The 20,162-nt window shown below is 34.8% G+C and overlaps 1 protein-coding gene across 3 annotated transcripts in view; it reads right to left on the reverse strand.

The window, feature by feature from the left end:
• The window catches only part of kcnj19a (potassium inwardly rectifying channel subfamily J member 19a), a 28,183-nt gene extending 13,973 nt beyond the window's left edge, over nt 1-14,210 (reverse strand). For 2 of the 3 annotated variants that reach the window (XM_051106828.1, XM_051106829.1), the window contains exon 1: nt 13,135-14,210. In XM_051106828.1, the coding sequence (XP_050962785.1) occupies nt 13,135-13,803 (669 nt within the window). In that variant the 5' untranslated portion in view covers nt 13,804-14,210. The remainder of the gene's footprint in view (nt 1-13,134) is intronic. The other variant, XM_051106830.1, reaches the window with a different exon arrangement.
• Between the last annotated feature and the right edge of the window lie 5,952 nt (nt 14,211-20,162).

A 20,162-nucleotide genomic window follows, 5' to 3' on the forward strand; every position in this document is an offset into this window, starting at 1 on the left:
CGAGTAGCCCTAGATTGATCGGATGCATTGGATTGTGCATTGACTTGATTAAGGCTTTAATGTGGGATTGATCCAGTAACCGGTAGGGCTGGTTGATCCATTGACTGGATATATTGATTACAGGATGAAAAATTAACACATCAACAATTAGCAAAACTGCATATTGAGTGTTAACTGTTTTTTAATTCTTCAAGGTGATTTTGCTTAGTTCCCTACAATACAATTTTGTTGATGATGTAAAAATTTACACACAGGCATTTCTACACATATACAGGAGTAGATTCTCCTGTGCACACATTTCCGCCTCAGAGTAAAGGATGAAGAATATAAACATACTTTTGAAATCACACCATCCCACACACACACACACACACACACACACACGGATACACAACCTTCACCCACACAGAGGTTCTGGAGCAGCAGCACTAAGCGTCTCCTCAACTCTCTATCAACCCACAAGGAGCACTTCCACCGTGAAGTCGCATCACACCAACTACCTATATCCAGTGTATCCCTGCTCACACACACACAAACATCCCTGCCAAAAATCGACGTGCCTACTGCTTTTTATTTAGCAGCACAGTCTTCAATCCCCGACTCTATCAGTCTAGCGTTGCCTGGACAGGTTTTGGGGAGTAAATAGCTCTCCCCAAAAAGCAGCAATGCTACTAACTTGACTATGTTTGTAATAGTGTCAGTAGCTCAGCTGGTTTAAAAATACTCTAGCATTTAAAATAACAAGCTACTTTTGCCAAAAATTGTCAATTAGTACTGGGAGTTACTATTCATTTGTGAGAAAACATTGTTCTGAACTTTCTGTTCATCAAAAAATCCTTAAAAAAATATAACATAAAAATATTAAGTAGTACAACTGTTTGTAAAAGATTTATTTTTTTTTTTCAGCATATTAGAATGATTTCTGAAGGTCATGTGACACTGAAGACTGGAGTAATGACTGCTGAAAATTTTGTTGATTACATGTAAAAATAGAAAACTGTTATTTTGAATTGGAATAATATTTATCAATATTGCTGTTTCACTGTATACTTCAAGTAAATGCAGTCATGGTGAGCCTGAGAGACCTGAATGTATGTCTCTGACTTTGTTGTAATAAAATGCTGTTTTTAACCGTGTTGTTACCTCAACATAGTCATTTGAGTGTCAACTATTAATGTTTTAATATTTTAGTATTTATTATGACATGTAAAGTTGATCACCAGTTTTTTGTACCAACATTATTATCATAGTAATGTATTTAATTATTTAGTCATTTGAATCATACATATCCTGTAGTTAGCTTTTCCCATTGCTATTACTTTGTTTTTATTTTATTTTATTTTATTTTATTTTATTTTATTTTTTTTTTTGTTTTATTTTATATATATATAAATATTTAAAGAGAATTAAATGTATTTCCCATTGCTATTATTTTGTGTTGTTTTTATTGTACACTTTTACTTTACTAATTATTATTATTATTATTATTATTATTATTGTTATTATTATTATTATTATTATTTTAAAGGGATAGTTCATACCAGAATTAAAGTTCTTCCCATTGCTATTACTTTGTTTTTATTATTTAATTTAATTTAATTTAATTTAATTTAATTTAATTTAATTTAATTTAATTTAATTTAATTTAATTTAATTTAATTTAAATTTTTTAAAAAAGCAATAGTTCAAGCCAGAATTAAATTTCTTTCCCACTGCCATTTCTTTGTGTTGTATTTATACTACAGTATTTTATACATTTATTTTATTATTATTATTATTTTTTTTAAAGGGATAGTTCATGCCAGGATGAAATTTTGATCATTTATTCATCCTCATTTCATTCAAAGCCAGTATTTTCTTTTCTTCTGAGAAACACAAAGATATTTTGAAAAATGTTAACCAAACCAGACCAAAATATCAAAATAACCCTTTGAATGTTGTTTGTATGCAATTGACATACAAGATGTATGCCTTTTACATTCTTTTTTCTTTCTTTCTGTATGTACATAATGTAATCTTTGCTATTTTGGGGCTGTTAGAAACAGATATTGGGATGACACCCTGAGCTCACCTCCCAATGAAGTCCCAATAAGTGCTGGGGCAGAAATATTATCGCAATAATGAGAAACAAAAACTTTCACAAACCCTTTCAAACCTGTCAGCATTCCTTTGATTATTGCTGTGATGGTTAGTTTCCTCCCGGCTATGTAACTAAAATACACAATGCATGAGACACAAGCCACCATTGTTGTATACATGATTGTGCTATTGAGTATGAATGGAATTACACTATTTTCCAGCAGGCTGTATTAAAGCACAAACATTCTGTTGCTTTCTTCTGCTTCTTAAATCCACTCTAGGCAATGTTTTTTTTTTTTTTTTTTTTTTACTCCTGTCTCTTTAAGTTAAGCTTGAAAAGACAGATTACAGAGTTCAAGAAGCAGACGAGTAAATTGTACACATCGTCTTTCCTGCATGTTTCAGGAAAACGCCGCTAATTATACACGTATTCACACCAAATCACAGAGGTGATAATCTTAAACTGTTTAAGATGAGAAAGTTACTTAATTTGAATAAGATGTTAAGTGATGAGATGTTTGCATGGGTCTGATGAGCTCTAATGCTTTAATTCAGTATCCATTGGCTTTTAAGCCACACAGCTAGACAGAGCCAAAGCAATCTTAAAAACAGCACCTCAGTGACTGAAGTGAAAAAGCTATTATTCAAATGGCCATTTGAATGCGCCTGTGTCTGAACGCTCATCTGTGTGTTTGTGTGTGCCTTGTAGACTAAAGAGCTGCCAGATCAAACCTGTCATTCTTCTTCATATCCCACAGGAAAGAGAAGGAGAGATAGAAAGGAGAGAGTCTCAAAGAAGAGGGAAAACAGGAGGAGGTGGATCGAAACCTCTTTCCACTGCAGCAGGTACCAGCAGCCATCCGTTTGACTCAGTCATGTGCATGGGTGAATAAAAGCTGGGATTTCACTGCTTTGCCTTCCTCTGACTCACAGTGGCTTTGACAGCAGAGCTGTGGGAAGGGGGCTGGGATACTCACAAGCAAATAGATGGGACTTTCACACTGTTAACAGGGTGCTACTACAACCAAAATTAAACTGTGCAAGAGAAATTTATGATGGTTGCTACCTGATCCCATGACGAAAACGTACCTGTTGGAATGTTTTCGCAAGACACGAAATATGTACCAATACATATCAGAAATGAACAAGAGGCGGTAAAACAGCAAGCACTTGCAATCATTTTTGTACACAGTTATGATTACAGCTCCATGTGTTTTGTTTTCTAGACGTAATAAGCTTGCTCGGTAGCTCAGCTGGCACGGAATTGGATTTAGGATGACAAATCTTTGGGTACAAATCCTGTGAAAAACACGACTCGCGATGAAAGAGCTAAAAGATGAGGGACCGAAAAACAAGCTACAACAGCATGATTGCAATTGTGTTTTTACATCACATTCACTTTTGTTCATACTATCGGGTAGGTTTAGGTGTAATGGAGATGGTACATTATTTTAAAACATCATGGAGCATTAGAGTTATAGTGCCACTCAATGGACATTTCAATTCAGAACTGCGATGACACGTACAACCAGCGTCACATAAAACATACCATATGTATGTTCATCACATTTAAAAGCAGTGATACGTGCTTATCGGTACGTATTTCGCGTTTAGCGAAATAACATAGGATTCAAGAGAATAACACATCTGTTCTATTCTACCCAATTTAAGTTTCAATGACTTGTAGAGCCAATGTGATTACACATAAAAAAGGCAGCAACTGAACTGAAAGGATTGATTCACTCCAGAAATAAAATTCCTGATAATTTACTCAGTCCTGTGTCATCCAAGATGTTCATGTCTTTTTGTCTTCAGTCGAAAAGAAATTAAGGTTTTGAGGAAAGCATTTCAGGATTTCTCTCCATATAGTGTACTTCAATGGCAATCAACAGGTTGAAGGTCCAAATTGCAGTTTCAGTGGGGGGGGTGGGGACAGTGGAAATGAGACAGGAAGTGAGTAGGAGAGAGAGAGGGGGGTGGGATCAGGAAAGGTCCACAAGGTGGGATTCAAACTCGGGACACCCAAGGTACAACTGCACCATATGTCAGTGCACTGCCCACAGGGCTACTGGCGCTGACATGAGCAGTCATTTTCTAAAAAACAACAACAAATGCTAAAAAAAACCCACTCGACTTGCAACATTACGTAGTCATTTGGAAAGGTGACATATCGTAGGTGGAAGTACCGACTCAGTGTTTACAAAGCGAATATGCAAAGAAAGTCAAGCGCCCTTTACAAAACAAGGTAAAACAATGATGTCGGACGATTTTGAAGTTGGAGGAGAAAATGAGATGGAGTTTTTCACCCTACCCAACTTTTTTGAACCGTACACAGATGAAGAACTAACCACGTGTGACCTTTCCAACAGGATTACCTAATGCGTGAGGTTGTAGATGTGCATCACAGAGCTAGTGCAAAATGAGCATTTGTGTGTAAAAAGCATATATTTTATATATTTTAGAAAATAAGAGATAAGACCCTTATTCATCAGTTGGGATCGTGTAGAAGCTGCATTGAAACTACAGTTTGTACCTTTAACCCGTTTAATGTTTTCCTCAAGAACCTATATGTCTTTTAACAGGGTGCTGCTATAACCAAAATTAAACTCTACAATAGAAATTGGCTCCTGTATTCTTTTTCTCCTTCTGTTCTCTTCTGTGGAATTACCCAATAAAATGCACATGCATTATATAGACAGTGTAATGTGCACCTCTTAGTGGATATCTGATACTGCCGAAGGCCATACACGTATAACCCCTGTGCGTGTCCATAACAAACTCATCCATCTGTATCACTGCAGGGTCACATGTCCCCAATGCCTGTCAGTGACAAGACAAATAACATGCTGTCCTCCTCACATTTCATGCATCACTGCCAGCCCTGCAACACACATGCACACACACACAACACACCAAAGCATACATATTCATACAAAGGTATAAATAGCTCCCAGCATGCCTGCGGCCCATTATGTTCATACACTCAAGCGGTTTGAGGTTATGTACATGAACCCTATAAGTACTTCTAAACCTTTTCATTCATGTCAAACATACTGTCAAGCATAAACACGCACAAAGTTATTTAAAATAGATCTTTACACTCACAAAAGAGACCAACACATCACCACAAAAAGACCTTTACACACTACACACCCACAGAGTCAACCTGAGTCAAAGCCTGTCTTCTGTAATCGAATTATCAGCAATTAACTCATTCATCACAGCGCACATGTGACTGTCGCCACAACAGCAAACATCTGTTCTCGCTGTAAGACACGTTAAATGAGATCAAACAAATCCAGCTGAAGTGCAGTGGGAGCGGGTTTCTCTTCGGCTTTTATGAGGTTGCTTGCACAATTAGCGCTTTGTTATCATCACGATGATCGTGTGTGTGTGTAGACAAGAATATTCAGTCGTACAATGTAAATGGGTTTCCTCTCTGGGTAATCACATCACCTAATACATTTCATTTGGAACTCGTAAAATATGAGAATGAATGTTTGGAAATCTGTGTGTGCAGAAAGGGCAGGGGGGTTTTTTCGCTAGAAAGAAAGGTAGGCAAGACCTTGTGGTTTCACCACTCAGCTCAGGTAAATTAAGGGTGCACACGCAACATCGGTTAGTGGTAACAAATAAAAGCTAAACAAAATGCTTTTATAATTATATATATATATATATGAAGAGTTCAGACGCAAAATGCAAAAATCTCAGTCAAAAATGAGATAATGCTACTGAGTGAATGCTCCTGACACATTATACGTCCATCAAATACTTTTTCCTTCAAACTCGCTAAATTCCAGCTTCAGCCCAATCAGACGTGCCAGTACTTACATAGAAACCTATATAAAGTAGCCAGAAAGAAATGCTGGTTTAGCTGGTTTTGCATCTGAACTCTTCATATATATATATATATATATATATATATATATATATCTTAACTATTTATTATTACTTCTGGAGAAATATATAAGTGTAAAAACATAATAAGTCTTTGATGAAACTTCAGATATATCAGATATTCTCCAAATGTTTTGTTAATCGAACCTCTTTGACCTACTGTGAAATACCCCCGAGATTTTAGAAGTATTTCAATAATTTAACAACACATTTGCAAGTTCACAGTTTTCTAATGATGGTTAATGATCACATGACATGTAGGTAAACAATTACAATATTTTATCTTTGTTTAGTGTTTCTTTTTTTTCATTTATTTTAATTTTTACATTTTTTATATGTTATTATTAGGTTTTCACCAGCTCACAAACCCCATGGAGTTCCTTTACAAACCAGTTCTATTCTATTCTGTTCTATTCTATTCTATTCTATTCTATTCTATTCTATTCTATTCTATTCTATTCACTTCATTTTGTTTTGTATTGTGGTGCTCTCAGGTGTCCTCTATTCTATTCTATTCTATTCTATTCTATTCTATTCTATTCTATTCTATTTTATTCTATTCATTTAGTTTCTCTGTTCACTTCATTTTGTTTTATATTGTGGTACTCTCAAGTGTTTTAACTGTTCTATTCTATTCTGTTCTATTCTATTCTATGCTATTCTTGTGACACTCTCAAGTGTCTATTCTATTTTGTTTTGTTTTGTATTTTGGTACTCTCAAGTGTCTTTTATTCTGTTCTATTCTTGTGATACTGTCAAGTGTATTCTCTATTCTATTCTGTTTATTTAATTTCATTTTGTATTATTTTAATCTCAAATGTCTTGTATTCTATTCTATTCTATTCTATACTTGTAATACTCTCAAGTGTCTTTTCCTCTATTCTATTCTATTCTATTCTATTCTATTCTATTCTATTCTATTCATTTTATTTTGTTTTGTACTGTGGAACTCTCAGGTGTCCTCTATTCTATTCTATTCTATTCTATTCTATTCTATTCTATTCTATTCTTGTGATACTCAGGTGTCTTCTCTATTCTATTTTATTTTGTTCAGTTATTCTATTCTTCTGTTCTATTCTATTCTATTCTATTCTATTCTATTCTATTCTATTCTATTCTACTCTATTCTGTTATATGCATTTTGTATTGTGGTACTCTCAAGTGTCCTCTATTCTATTCTATTCTATTCTATTGTATTCATTCTGTATTGTGGTACTCTAAGGTGTCCTCTATTCTATTCTGTTCTGTTCTATTCTATTCTATTCTATTCTATTCTATTCTATGCATTTTGTATTGTGGTACTCTCAGATGTCCTCTATTCTATTCTATTCTATTCTATTCTATTCTATTCTATTCGTTTAGTTTCTCTATTCACTTAATTTTGTTTTGTATTGTGGTACTCTCAAGTGTTTTAACTGTTCTATTCTATTCTATTCTATTCTATTCTATTCTATTCTATTCTATGCTATTTTTGTGACAGTCAAGTGTCTATTCTATTCATTTTGTTTTGTTTTGTATTGTGGTACTCTAAAGTGTCTTCTATTCTATTCTGTTCTATAATTGCGATACTGTCAAGTGTATTCTCTATTCTATTCTGTTTATTTCATTTCATTTTGTATTGTGGTAATCTCAAATGTCTTCTATTCTATTCTATTCTGTTCATTTTATATTGTGGTACTCTCAAGTGTCTATTCTATTCTATTCTATTCTATTCTATTCTATTCTATTCTATTCTATACTTGTGATACTCTCAAGTGTCTTCTATTCTAAACAAAATAACAAAGGCCAAGAGTGCTGCACTGGTTTCTTCAGTAAATCAGCGGTGCTCTTTGGACATATGGAGGTAAATTTCAACTGAAAAACGAAATATTCCAAGGTACTCGTGTAGAAAAAAAGCCTTTAATGGACTGGGCTAAATCATTAAAACAATTAAAAGTGTAGATCTACGCGTTTCGGCATACACAGCCTTCTTCAGGATGTCTTCTATTCTATTAATTTCATATTGTGGTACTCTCAAGTGTCTATTCTATTCTATTCTATTCTATTCTATACATGTGATACTCTCAAGAGTCTTTTCCTCTATTCTATTCTATTCTATTCACTTCATTTTGTTTTATATTGTGGTACTCTCAGGTGTCCTCTATTCTATTCTATTCTATTCTATTCTATTCTACACATATTGTGGTAGTCTCAAGTGTTCAGTGTCCTCTCATCCTACTTATGTTTTCTCAACCCAGACCTTCACACAAGCCAGACATACATTCATTATTCCTTATTTCTACCATGTTGCATTAGAATGCTCTTGTGTCTTCCTGAATTCTATCTCTGTCTCCCACTCTTTCCCAACTCATGCCTTGTATTTTTTTTTTTTTTTTTGTCCCTCATGATAACGATCTTTGTCTCCTTTCATCTTTCTGTTCTTTTCATCTGTTCTTTTTTTCTGTCTACCCTCTCTCTGTATTCTCTGTTCATCAATTCACAAACAATAGAGACTGTGACTCAGAACTGGAATTACGTGAGAGCAAGGTGATAGATACCACTTCATTTGTTTGAAACTGAAGATACAATAAATAGATGGGAAAAAATCATATGGTGATGCTTCTCTCAAATTAGAGAACATGTGAGGACAGATAGCAATTAGGAACAACAAGCATTAATAGGATAGTTAATTCTGTTATTATTTTACATAAAATATAGCATAATGTTTTCAATTACATAAAGTTCAGTAAATAATGATATCCAGAATTTTTAAGTTAACTATCCATTTTAGAGAGAATGTTAGGGCTAGTGCAGTGTCTCTATGCTTGCATATTAGAGAGAATATAAGATGAACCGCAAGAGGGTCCGTCTGGTGTGACCATCTCTAGCGTGTTATTTGTTATTTGCACCTCCAGCGAATGATGTACAACAAGTACACACACATTCTCTCACAAAACACCACACCATATGTCTTGGACCCACTGGAAATCTTCATGATAAATCAGAACATTTAAGCATGTCTCCTTAAGTGTGCATCCACAGCTGAAATTATAAATGCATGATCAATACTATCAAAGCACAGTTTAAATGTTTCTGCTTTGTTTATCCGACATGATGAGACATGATCTGACAAAAGGTGACTGGGAATGACTGAGACTGTGTGTGTGTGTGTGGGCGACTGAATCTAAATCGAATGGATATGCTGGCTTTAACAAAACAATTGGCAGGATGGAGAGAGAGAAAGAGAGAGAGAGAGCTGGTATGTATGTGACTGAAACACAGAAAGCAATGCCAGCTTAGGTAGGTACATTAAGTGCTCTTAAGTGTTAAGTAGCCTCCTTAAGCTGTTATTGTATAGACAAGCCCCTCCAGTGCACATTCAGCTCTTATTATTATATTTTTACAATTTTTACTATAAAATAATGTAAATTTCAATTCTTTCATGTATTCCAGGCCAAACCCAGAGATAGCCCAGACTACACCATTTGTTTTCTCTGCCTCTAATTAAAAATGTTTTTATTTTATCTGATATATTTTACATTACCAGTCAAAAGTTTTTGAACAGTACGATTTTTATTGTTTTTTTTAAAGAAGTCTCTACTGCTCTCAGAGCCTGCATTTATTTGATCCAAAGTACAGCAACAACAGTAAAATTTTGAAATATTTTTTACTATTTAAAATAACTGTTTTCACTTAGATATATTTTAAAATGTAATTTAATAGAAATTGATATACATTTTTATTCATATTTATATACATAATATATACACAAACTGCTTCTGTTCTACAACTCTTACATTTTTCTGAGAACTATTATTTTTGTATTCATATTCCACATCTGTGGTGCTCTAGCTGTGGATTCTTTAAAGATAAAAACTCTTGGCTGCTTAAACAGCCCTGAAGCACTAGGGAAAAATACTGATGAGACAAGATTTAGGGTTATATGAGAGAGAGAAGTTTCTTCTTTCCAATTTATGTTCACATTTCATCACTCTCTTTCTTTTTATTGAGTCAGTTTTTTGCTTCTGTACTCTCAATTTTAACTTCCAATAAATTCAATTTCTATTTCTCACACTGTCTGTTTTTTTTTTTGTGTTCCCTGATGCCGTCCCAACCTTATACTACTCTGGCAAACCTTTCACTATCTCTCACTAACTCTGCTTTTTCTGTTTATCCTCTGTTTCCCTTCTTCTTCTTCTCTCATCGAGAGAAAAACTTCAGCATAGCTTAAACTGACAGGCTGCTTCATTAAGTCAGACGCCATTGACCAAAGACTCTTAATCAATCACAGCATTCACTTGGCAGTAGTTAATTAGTGTGAGCTCTGCGAAAGATTTTTGGAGTGGGCCTGAAAGGGCATCCATCCGTATCTTTGAAGAATAGTCACCTGCTTTAACGCTATAATTGTTCTGCGGGCTGAGATCAATTATTTCAACATTATTATACTGGATAGATTCAGATGATCACACAATTTCAGGGCATATGGGCCATGAAAGATCAGTTCTATTACACTGACCTCTTTGTTCACCTTATCAGCGGCCTTTGACAGACAGTCCTATTCATCAATTACTTGGAAGAAGTCCTATTGTGTGAGTGTGTCAACTTTGCATGCCTTATTCATTTCATTTTAAGCCTTTCCGTTGACTGAGCTGATATGGAACAGCAGACACACACACTCACACAGCAGCATCAAAGCACATTGTAAGAAAGCATAGTATGTTTCTACTAGAGCTGTTATGTAAGCATCTTCTTCTAGAAAAAACTTCCATTGACAAGAACGATTCATCTCCCTCTCAGAATATACCTCGTACAGCTCTAGCAGCGTGCTCACGTGCACATCTGTAAATTATTCTGCTACATTTTCTAAGGCTCTGAAAGTTATTGCCTGAGGCTGTAAAAATCCTCCTTCACAAGTGTGCAAATGCAAATTTTCCGGCATCTCTCTGGCTGTGACCTCAGCTCCCGTCGGAGTCTTAGAGAGGCTTATGAGCTCAAAACCCACAGACATTGTCTTTTCTCTTCGCACTTTGGAAAGAACCCTCTAAAACCGACAGAAATGTCGCTGACGTGGAACCGCCTTCCAATTAGCGAGCAGGTCGGTTTAAATGTCACTGGTTACGAGTGACAGATGTTGGACACAGTTAGCTGTCTGTAAAACTCTTTTATCTGAGCCTTTTGTCACTGAGTCTCATCTTGTTCAGCTGTGACGATGGCTGCCCGTGTCGAGATTACAATAATAAAATTTCAAGCTTTTTCATGTAACTGGTAATCAGTTGTGAAAGGGGTACCTACGCGCCTCGAATTCTCAGCTGTACTGACATCCCGCTAAATCATATTTCACAGGTCCCTTGATTGTCACTTATTCTCAAAAATCACTGCTCAGTATGGTTTCTGTGAAAAAAGACAGTGTGTTTCTGAGGAAAAAATTGAGTCTTGTAACTACCATTCCAGAGAAACTCAATATCAATGATTAAAATGAGGACAAACATTCAGTGCACTATGCCTTACAGCAGGGATTCACAAACATTTTGTCAGAGAAAATATTTCCCCCTTTGAAATTTTAAGTTACTATTTTAATAATTTAACATGTTGGTTAATGGTCACAGGACATAAAAATATAAATTAGTTCATTTTTTTAGTATTTTAATTGTTTTTAGTTAAAAATCTTTCTTTAATTTCATTTTTATGATTTAAATAATCATAAGCTTTTTATCAACTCACAAACCCCTTGCAGTTCCCTTACAGACACACAGGAGTTTGCAAACCCTGAACTGATCCAGCAATGAGTCTTTTTAAGATGTAAATCCTAAATGTTATTCATACTTGCACTGGTATACGTAAATGCATCAAAAAGAATACAATGACAAAATATGAAAGAAATGAATTATGCAACTCTGTTAAAACTTATTAAACTTTCTGTGAGACACAGACAAGACTACTTATTCCTACACATTATTGATTCCAAGAATGCAACATATTATTACAGTTTTTGTAATTCCTCATAATAACCTTCTGATATTTCTGAAGTTTATAGTTGTACACAATATGTAAAACATGTTGTGAACCTGGTATAAATATATGAATTTCCACTACTGACTAACATCTTGTTTATGGTTCAACACTGCCATGCTGCTTAGCCTTGTTAATTATTTTTCATAGACAAAGCACTACTAAATCTCAATGAATGACAGTCCAAAAGAATTCCACCTACATCACATCACATATTTAAAGAATAAAAAAAAAATACTCATAACAACAATAAAAACTAAATTACATTAGATAAAACTTAATGATACAACACTACTAAATAGCTAAAGAGTATCAAAGTAATTTAGAAATGATAAAAATATACTGCACATAACCTATTTATGCACATATACTGACACAAACAACATGGGATTAATAACTAAGTTATTCCAGTACATCTTGGCACAGAAAGAGCCTGTAAATAAATGAATCAATGAAATGTAAATGAATAGTTTTCAAATAGCTTGGTGATTTAAAGTCAAGCAACACTTCCTGCAATTTGTTGAACCACACAGTGTAAAAAATGTCAGTAATTTTACAATAAATGAGTAAAATCCTGTTAACTGGTTAACTGTAAGTGGCTTTACCATATCCAACACACATAATTACTGTAAAATGTTGTTTGGAATGGTTTGCAAGTAAAAAAAAATACACATCTATTAATAAGTTTAATTCCCAGCTGTATAATTTTAAAAACCTTTTGTTTTGAGTTACACTGGAGCATTTTATGTTGCATTTTAAAGCATTTAGTTTATTGCATTATTTTAACGCGTATGTTACTTTACTTCTTTATTTTTATTAGCCTAGGCTACCTATTATTGGTTGTTGCCTATGTTATTAGAAAGTAAATTTGGACATATTTTCATATAAATAAGTTGGTTTTGACATTATATCACCATAATGCCATCCCATAATGCTTGTAACTGTAGCCTCTTTTTACAATACAGCTGCCAGCTTTTAATACAAATGTAGCCTATTTTTACTGACTGGGTTAAACATTACAATTGCCCTTTTAAAAAAGCAGAACAATACAAGTCTAAATTACTGCATTTCTTCAAATTGTCTCTTTGCTCTTTCCAGCTGTATTGTCATGTAATAATTAGATCAACCAAAGGCCAAGTATAGCTGTGGGTGTGCAGTGTGTGTTTTCACCTTTATGAGTTTACACCTGATTTGCGCGGACACCATATGGCTGTTCCTCAGATTGCCCACGCGGAACATTAAGCAGAGTTTTCCGTCTCGCTGTGAGATCACCGCGTCTTGACTGAACATGAGAGTCTCTGCGCGCTTCTTGGGCTGGGACATCTTAATGAACATGCAGCCGATGAGAAACGCGTCTACTATCGAGCCCAGCAAAGACTGGAACAGAAACAGGATGATGCCCTCAGGGCACTTCTCCGTAATATAGCGGTAACCGTAGCCAATGGTTGCTTCGGTTTCAATGAAAAAGAGGAACGCTGACGGGAAGTTGTAAACATTGGCGACGCACGGAGTGTACGAAGCGTCATGGCCATGATTCAAGTCCCCTCTTATATATGCGATGATCCACCACATCGAGGCCATGACCAGCCAGGCGATGGTGTAGGTGAGGATGAAAATGAGAAGGTTCCAGCGCCACTTCAAGTCCACAAGCGTGGTGAACAGGTCGGATAAATAGCGACTGGTCTCTCCGCCGAGATTTCCGTGCTGGACGTTGCAGCGTCCGTTCTTCTCCACAAAGCGCTGGCGCTTCTTCTTCACCGGTGCGCTGGGGAAAGTCGCGCCTCTGTTCGTGTTCACCACCTGGTAGTCCTCTCCAAATTTACGCCTTAGCGCTGCCATAACTTCAGCACATTTGTTTCATTAAACCAGGGGTTTTCCTTTCTTAAAAATACAAAAAGGAAACTTACTTTCTCTGTAGCATGGCTTTGGTGCCTTTTCACTTTCAAAAGTAGATGGAAAAAGGTCGCGAGGCAGGGCAAGGTCTCTCTGCCAACTTTTTTTTTTTTTTTTTTTTTTTTTTTTCCCAAATCTGGACTGTAAATGTCAGGAAAGCTGAAAACGCGTCCCTGCTATAATGTCAGTTTACTGTAGCATCACTGTATTAGTCTCTCTTCTGGTTTCTCTGGATGTCCGTGTGAAATGCACGGGTTGTGTTCTCTGTGCACTTTCGGCTCCTCTGCACATAATATGGCATGAACAGGAGAATAAGAGAGAGAAGAGAAGAGTGGGTGTGAGGGACGAACGGGTGGGAGGAGGGGGCTTGTGTGAGCGAAATACTATTTTCTACACTGGAAAAGATGCTTGTGCGGTGTGTGTGTGTGTGTGTGCGTCCCCTGGCATAGGGAAGAAGATTGGATTTCCAGTCCAATGTTGAAATCAATACGCTACTCAGTCGACTACACTGGTGTCCTGTTAAAGCAGACATCATAATTTGTACTGCCGTGTTGGTATTAATATAGACAAATTAAAGTGGTCTTTTTTTGTGATTAAAGCCAAAAATAAAATCATAATTTCCCTGCAATCCCGCAGTCAATTAATCAAACTAGTAGCGCCATCTGCTGACTGAGATGCGTAAATGCACAATTCGCTAAGACACGATAGCAGTTCATTCATTCATGAATGAATGCCTAGGCTGAATTATAGGGGGTTTGGGTCTTACACGGTTTTATTTCTATAAGTAATCTCTAAGCAAGTCAAAACAAAAGGCCTGGAAGTTATTAGTCTTAATAAAATAAAATTAAATTCTGCCTCTTCTAATAAATATTTGTGACTTTATAACTTTAAGAAATTTAGCATCCTTTTTTACATTTATTTTTATGCTTATTGGAAAGGCGCACATGTAATAATAATAAATCTTAATAATTTTTAATCATTCTAATATTCTGATTTGCAGCTCAAAAACATTTATTATTATTCTTATTTTGTATTATAATGCTGAGTAGAATTTTTCAGGTTTCTTTGATGAATAGAAAGTTCAGAAGATCAGCATTAATCTGAAATAGAAATCTTTCTTTATCATCACTTCTGATCAATTTAAAGCACCCCCCCCCCATACTAAACCTTTTGAATGGTATAGTGTATACAAAAGTGACAAAAGCTTTTTATTCCGAAATCATTATTCAGAATCCTGAAAAAAAATGTACTCAGCTGTTTTAAATATTGATAATAATGATTAAAAATTGTTTCTTGAACAGCAAATCAGCATATTTTAATGATTTCTGAAGGATCATGTGACACTGAAGACTGGAGTAATGATGCTGAAAAGGTAGCTTTAATCACCTGAATAAATTACGTTTTATAATATATTAAAATAGAAATTATTTTTAATAGTAAAAATATTTCAAAATTTTACTGTTTTTGCTGTACTTTGGATCAAATAAATGTAGGCTTGGTGAGCAGAAGAGACTAAAAAAATATTTTTTTATAGACTTTTTGCCTTTATTAAGATAGGACAGATCATAGTTGACAGGATATGAAGTGGGAGAGAGAGAAGGGGGCAGGATCGAGAAAGGTCCTCAAGCCGGGATTCTAACTCGGGACGTCCGTAGCGCAATAGTGCTGTAGGTCAGCGCGCTGCCCACAAGGCTTTCAGCGCCAACCTGGTCAAAAACTTTTGACTGGTAGTGTAAAGGCACAAGTATTTATTTATTGATTGATTTATTTATTTATATGTATTTATTTATTCTCCACCTAAGTGTCGTTTATGACTAGAAGACTTTTAGCACTCAGTTTATTTTTTTATTTTTATGTTTTAATGGTCTTTCTCTTGATGATAATAAGGGTTAAAGAAACTAATTAAAGAGTGCCTAAACAATAAACTGTCCTAAATTTGAACTACCTCACATGGTGCTCTTTTAGTGAATTGTGTAAAAAGTCAGCAAAGAATGTGTTCCAGAAAGCCCATCAGTGAGTTCGATGATGTTAATGCCAACAGAAAGGCACTGTTTGTCTTTTGTAAGCTCTAAACAGTAGAGACACAGGAACATAATATTCCCACCAGTCTAATGTCATGCTTATTTTTGGTTATTGTGCAGTTATTCAATGCAGAGAAATATGAAACTGCATCCTCTTCCTCTGTCTGTTTGCTCCTTTGGGAAATCTCAAATGCATGGGCAGCCATCAGGCCACCAGGCCAGTATATCTGTTTGTGCGTTTTATTAAAAATCATTATAGTCCCTCGTAATGACAACTTTTCTAGCTCTGAGGAATAATGAACACAGATGAAAAAACATCTCTCTTGTTAGGGAAGGCACTGTGTATTTGTTTCCATCTTAGATTAAACATTATTAAACGCATTTATCAGGGGAATGAGTTTGAGCAATAATGAAATATGGAGCAGTGCCTGGGATTTTTATTATGTAGGTCTGTGAGTGTCCATGAGCATTGTTATAGGATACTTAGTTTTATTTTCAACTACTATGCAAACTACAATATTATGCAGGGTATGGTTTATGTGATCCTTTCAACATGTCTTTGAGCGTATATAGTGTAATTCAGTAGCCAAAGCTCAAGTACACATAAACAACAGTGAAGAAAGCAGTGTTCGAAAAAAATCAGGGTCTTCTCTTCCTGCTTGGTGATTGACACCAAGCATGATTATCACTGGCCCCATGTGGATGATGCATAGAAGTTTGGGATTGATATATATATATATATATTCTTCTCCATGATACAAAAAACAATATAATGTAGTATTAGAACACCAGATGCAGTTACACAGCCTTTCAGATTTGGAAATGAAAAAAAAGAATGATGAGAAGGCAGGAAAAAAAAATGAGAAAGGCAGAGATGGAGACAGTGAGTGTATTAATACACGCTAGCTCGTGAATAATAAATGAGCTCTAAGAATTGATGATATCTACATGATATCACATGACCCGTCAAGTTTTCTTAAATACTAGTCATGAACCATATGTTTAAAACTGAAAGCAGATTCAACAACTACAACAGTGGAAAGATTTGGAAAACATAGCAAACTGTTATTTTTATTCCATTTCTTCTATGTATCTTATAGCTGAAGGTAATGAATTTGATTAAAGGAGAAGTCCACTTCCAGAACAAAAATTTACAGATAATGTACTCACCCCCTAGTCATCCAAGATGTTCATGTCTTTCTTTCTTCAGTCCTAAAGAAATTATGTTTTTTGAGGAAAACATTTCAGGATTTTTCTCCATATAATGGACTGATATGGTGCCCTTAGTTTGAACTTCCAAAATGCAGTTTAAATGCGACTTCAAACAATCCCAAATGCGATTGTAAACAATCCCAGCCGAGGAATCTAATGAAACAATTGGTGATTTTCATAAAAATAATACAATTTATATACTTTTTAATGCCAAACGCTCGTCTTGTCTTACTCTGCCTGGATGTTTTTTTCTGGTTCATGACAGTTAGGGTATGTCGAAAAGCTCCCATCTTATATTCTCCCTCAACTTCAAGATCGTCCTATATCGCTGTTTTACCTTTTTTGTTAAGGGTGTTTGATCTTCTTTGCATGTTCACTTTGCAAAGACTGGGTCGGTACTTCTGCAGTGATGTAGGATGATTTTGAAATGAGTTTTGAAGTTAAGGGAGAAAATATGATGGGAGTTTTTCGACATACCCTAACTGTCTTGAGCCAGAATACACAGAGCTCAGGCAGAGCAAGACAAGGCGAGCGTTTGAGATTAAAAAGTATTTAAATTGTATTTTTTAAATGAAATAACTGATTGTTTCGCTAGATAAGACCCTTCTTTCTCGGCTGGGATCGTTTACAACCGCATTTGGGATCATTTGAAGCCGCATTTAAACTGTATTTTGGAATTTTTGGAAGCCTCTGATTAACTGCATATTTCTCTACATTTTATTTTTTTAATTCTGCTGCATTTGCATTAATGTAAAAGAGGACAAAATGCCTATGATAAGATTACAGGCTGTAGCCTAAAGGTCTGTCTATAATTTCAATAGTTTGTTTTGATTGGTTATGAGTAGCATTATTGTACTATTGTCTGATCCATAGTCATAATAATGTTTCAAATGAATTATGCAGTAAATTTCTAAATACATATGAACACACTGGTTTCTCTACAGAACATTTTCAGACTGTAACATTTGAAAAGAATCTTCAATGCAGTCTAGAGATAGGAGAGATTTCATAGACACGGGTACTGAAAAATAAATAAACACCCCTCCTTGCACACACAAATGGCTGCAAGTGCATTAGACACATTCATGGTAAGAGAAGAAAACAATCCTACACTCCTAGATTGAAAGATTTTTTTATCCATATATTGAAATCGCAACATTTCAGTGATGCACTACTTTTAGGCATTTAAAAAGCATGGGAAGACACGATATCCCTTGAAATTATCCAATAAATAAATAAATTTGTATGGTGATTTGTATGGAAACTTAAAATTTTTATGAAGTAAGCATGAAGGTCCACCACTAACTCCATAACTGTCAGTAGTTAGCTACCAGTTTGCCAAAAAACAAAACAAACAAACAAACAAACAAACAAAAAAACCTCACAGTTTGTCATTAATTGGCTAATTCCAATGATCTCATACACTACCAGTCAAATATTTTTGACCAGTAGATTTTTAATGTTTTTAATGAAGTCTCTTCTACTCAACAAGCTTTTTTATTTGATCCAAAGTACGGCTTAGTTATTTTTTTTACTATTTAAAATAACTGTTTTCTATTTGAATATATTTTAAAATGTAATTTATTCCTGTGAAAGCTAAATTTTCAGCAAAATTACTCTCGTCTTCACCCTGTAAAAAACAGAAAAACACAATTTGTTGGATTAACTTAAAACAATTTGTTACCTTGCTGCCTTAAAATTTTAAGTTCAGTCAACTTGAAATGTTAAGTTGTCACATCTTGTCACAATTAAGTCACAACTTGGATATTTGAGTTGACTAAACTAAAAAATTGGTTTGTTAAACTTAAAAGCTGGGCTTGTTACCCACCTGCCTTAAAAATTTAAGTTGAATCAACTCAAATATAAAAGTTGTCACCTAGTACAACTTAACATTTCAAGTTGACTAAACTTTTTTGAGTTGACTGAACTTAAAATTTTAAAGGCAGCCAGGTTAAGTTGACTCAACAAATTTTTTTTTTTTTTTACAGTGCACTGTCACATGATCCTTTTAAAATCATTCTAATGTGCTGACTTGCTGTTCAAGAATCGTTATTATTATTATTATTATTATTATCAATATTTAAAACAGCCGAGTAGATTTTTTTTTTCAAGATCCACTGATGAATAGAAAGATCCAGAGATCAGCATATATCTGAAATAAAGTTTTTGTAACATTATACACTATACCATTCAAAAGTTTGGAGTCAGTACATTTTTTTTTTTTTTTTTTTTTTGGTAAATATTTTTGGTAAATTTGTAAATTTTACAGTTTTTTGCTTTGGATCAAATAAATGCAGGCTTGGTGAGCAGAAAGTACTTCTTTAAAAAGATTAAAAAATCTTACTGTTTAAAAACTTTTGACTGGTAGTGTATTTATGTTTACGTACACTATGCTTATGCCCTGTCGTCGGTTAGATTTAGGTGATGCTTGGGCCTTTTTTTTCTCTTTGAAAATCATGTTTCCTTATTAATTTATAAATACAAAATCGCGACCTCATAAAACGGTTACATTTTCTTCCTTGCGATTGAGTTCCGGGAGGGCCAGCTTTTTGTGTAATGTTTTTCACCAACTAATGCTTCTGTCATCATTTTAGCTTATTTTGTTTAGTATTGTATTATTATATTGTCTCTTCCTTTGTTTCTCACTGGATCTTTTTGTGGTGTCACGATTTCTGCTAACAATTAGAATAGTCTAATTAATTAAGGGGCTATTTTAGGAATTGTTTTTTTTTCTTTAGCCTAATGAATTGTGTCACAGCCATCCTATTAATTTGGGAACCATATTACAGGATGTGCGGTGTCCTAATTTTGGGAGACCCAAAGGGATTCCACTATATTTCAGAGAGACAAACACAGTCTGAGAGAATAATATGGGGAATAGAAAATAGAAAAAGAACGCAGTCTCTGCAGACGTATTCTTCTATGATGAAGATGCCAAAAAACCTATTGTGTGTTTTGATACAATCTATAAGGCAAAAGGTAAATCGAGTTGAAAATCCTCCCAACAGCACCCACTAGGTTTAGTGTCTATTCCTCGGTGCGATAGTTCACTATCGGACGCTGCTCCAATGC

This window comes from Labeo rohita, chromosome 3, assembly GCF_022985175.1.
Source record: "Labeo rohita strain BAU-BD-2019 chromosome 3, IGBB_LRoh.1.0, whole genome shotgun sequence".
NCBI lineage: Eukaryota > Metazoa > Chordata > Actinopteri > Cypriniformes > Cyprinidae > Labeo > Labeo rohita.